This window comes from Echinops telfairi, unplaced genomic scaffold (assembly GCF_000313985.2).
Source record: "Echinops telfairi isolate 266 unplaced genomic scaffold, ASM31398v2 ScPeMD7_5;HRSCAF=22, whole genome shotgun sequence".
In the NCBI taxonomy this organism is placed as follows: domain Eukaryota; kingdom Metazoa; phylum Chordata; class Mammalia; order Afrosoricida; family Tenrecidae; genus Echinops; species Echinops telfairi.
Window position 1 is genome coordinate 15,729,891 of NW_022103901.1, and position 2,259 is coordinate 15,732,149.

The following is a 2,259-nucleotide window of genomic DNA, read 5'->3' on the forward strand; positions in this document are numbered from 1 at the left end:
GCTAGCCTTTTCTGTCCACTGCCTGGGGCTCTGCTTACACACGCCTCTTCCTCCTCTCTCCCCTTCTCCTCTCCGCTCTCCTCCTTGGCTGGGGTCTCCTGGTCCTCATCCTCACTCTGTGTTTCCCTTTTGTGGTCACTCTCCACTTCTTTCTTCTTGGCTGAAGCGTCCTGGTCCTCATGCGCACTCTCTGTTTCCCTTTCACGGTGACTTTTGGCCCCTTTCTGCCCCCGCCCCTTCCTTCGCACCCTCAGGGCAAGGAGCTCCTCCTCACTGTCCTCACTCGCCCTCCTAGCTGAAGCCTTGGCTGCTGTTGGCTTCTTTGTGCCCGTTTTCTTCTGAGACCTGCCCCTAAACTCCTCTTCCTCCTTACTGCTGTCCACCACCCCATCCTCCAACTCCTGGTTTGCCGTCAGGGGCCCCTGCTGGGCATCCTCAGCCCTGCTTGCTTCCTCCACCCGCTTTGAGGTTCGCCTGGGACCCTTAGCCAACGACGGGCAGAATTCGGCTGCTGCCAGTCCGTTCTCTGCTGGGGAGCTGGTGCGGTCTGGGCTGGAGGCTGCAGAGCTGAGCCCTGGAAGACGAGAAGTTAAGGGATGGGGCTAGTTCTTCCTGTCCCTTTTCCAAAACCCTTCTCTGAGGGCAGGTTCCCTCTGGCCCGACTTTGGCAGAGTGAAGGGCAGCGAGAAATGGTTACCCGTCCACCCTGACCTGCCTCCTGACTCAACAGCCTCCCTTCAGAGTTTGTGCTCAATACTTTTGGGTAATCCAGCAACGCAGAAGGCACCGATGGCCGAGGGGTGGCGCTAACCTGACTCTGAATTGACGCGGAACCTCTTTCTCTCCCGGCCACTGGAGGAGGTGGGAGACCTCTCCGCCTTTTTCTTCAGGTCCAGCATTTTCTTGGTCCTGGCTTCATCCGCCTGTGTATGCACCAAGAGTAAGGTGACCAGATTTAAAGCGGGACACCATTGACCGGGAGTCGAGGGGGGTGTTCTTGATTAAAAACTTGTTCTATATGGACCAGACTGTTCCCTAGCTTGTCGTGCATTCTTTCCAAAAATCGGGACTTTTTTAAAACGTCAAAAATCGGGACGTCTGGTCACCTTAAACAGGGCAAAGCTTGGACCCAGGTGATGCCCTGCCTCAACCCCCGGTCCCTGGCGGGTGCCCATACCTGCATCTTCAGCAGCTCCTGCTCCACCAACCGTTTCAGCGCCCGCTTCTCCTCGGGCTCCAGGTGGTCACGGCCCACGTAAGCCTGGAACCTCCGCCGCACGATGGATTGTGTGAGCGTGCTGCGGGAACATGCGGTCACGGCCAGTGCCCAGCCCCGGCACCCCACCCCCCAGGCCGCCTCCGGCCCCCCGGGCACCTGAGGTCCGGCCGTCCTCGGAAGAGGCTACGGGTGAACTCCTGCATCTCGCTAAACCGCGCCATGGGCTCCACCGGGGATTGGCGGCTCCCGCCTTTTTCTCCTCTCGGCCTCCGTCGGCGCGTCGGACGGGGCGTGCACGCGCAGGGCCGCGGCGCCGGGGCCAGCCTGTGTCCGGGGCCCGGGTGCTGGACAGCGGAAGTTACCGGCCCAACCTTGCGCCCCACGCCCTCCCTGCCCCCGGCGGGTGGAGCACCCCGCGGCTTCTTCTCTTTGGTAGGACGTTCTCTTGGTAAAAGTTGTCGTTGAGAAACCGCCTCGGCCGCGGGCCCCGGGGATGTGACGCAATCAGCGCGCGCCGCTGCCTCGGCGGCATCGGGCCAGAACTTAACAGCCGCGCCGCTGCCGCGGCGCACGGCAGAGGAGGAAGGACGTCCGCGCAAGGAGACTAATCCCCGGGGGTGGGGCGGGGAGCGTCTTGGTGACTTCACATCTGCAAACAGTGTCAACCCGCCCCGGCGCCCTGGGGCTCGGCGACTAACCCCGTGGCCGCGGCGCCGTCGGGAGCGTGGCAACCCGCGGGGCCGGGCGTTTCCCGCGAGGGCCGCCGGCGCGTGCGCGCGCGCGGGGCGCGCCGGGAGTTGTAGTCCCGCGGCGGCCGCCCTCCCGACGGAGCCTCCGGAAGTCGAAAGCGCGTTGAGCCAGCCCAGGTAACGCGGTTCCCGGCGCTGGGGCGCTGCTCCGGCGGCCGGTCATGAACGGGCCGGCGGACGGCGAGGTGGACTACAAAAAGAAATATCGCAACCTGAAGCGGAAGCTCAAGTTTCTCATCTACGTGAGTCCCGGGGTGAAGAGGGGGTGCGGGGTGCGGAGGCCCCGTGCCC

At 63.6% G+C, this 2,259-nt stretch overlaps 2 protein-coding genes across 2 annotated transcripts in view; one reads left to right on the plus strand and one right to left on the minus strand.

Moving 5' to 3' along the window:
* Positions 1–1,501, minus strand: part of HIRIP3 (HIRA interacting protein 3) — a 2,815-nt gene extending 1,314 nt beyond the window's left edge. The window contains exons 1-4 of the mRNA XM_045284884.1: positions 1,376–1,501; positions 1,178–1,298; positions 812–923; positions 7–574 (exon numbers count right to left, since the gene is read on the minus strand). Of these exons, the coding sequence (XP_045140819.1) occupies positions 7–574; positions 812–923; positions 1,178–1,298; positions 1,376–1,440 (866 nt within the window). The 5' untranslated portion in view covers positions 1,441–1,501. The remainder of the gene's footprint in view (positions 1–6; positions 575–811; positions 924–1,177; positions 1,299–1,375) is intronic.
* Positions 1,502–2,073: 572 nt separating this feature from the next.
* The window catches only part of INO80E (INO80 complex subunit E), a 7,376-nt gene continuing 7,190 nt past the window's right edge, over positions 2,074–2,259 (plus strand). The window contains exon 1 of the mRNA XM_004706033.2: positions 2,074–2,233. Within this exon, the coding sequence (XP_004706090.1) occupies positions 2,130–2,233 (104 nt within the window). The 5' untranslated portion in view covers positions 2,074–2,129. The remainder of the gene's footprint in view (positions 2,234–2,259) is intronic.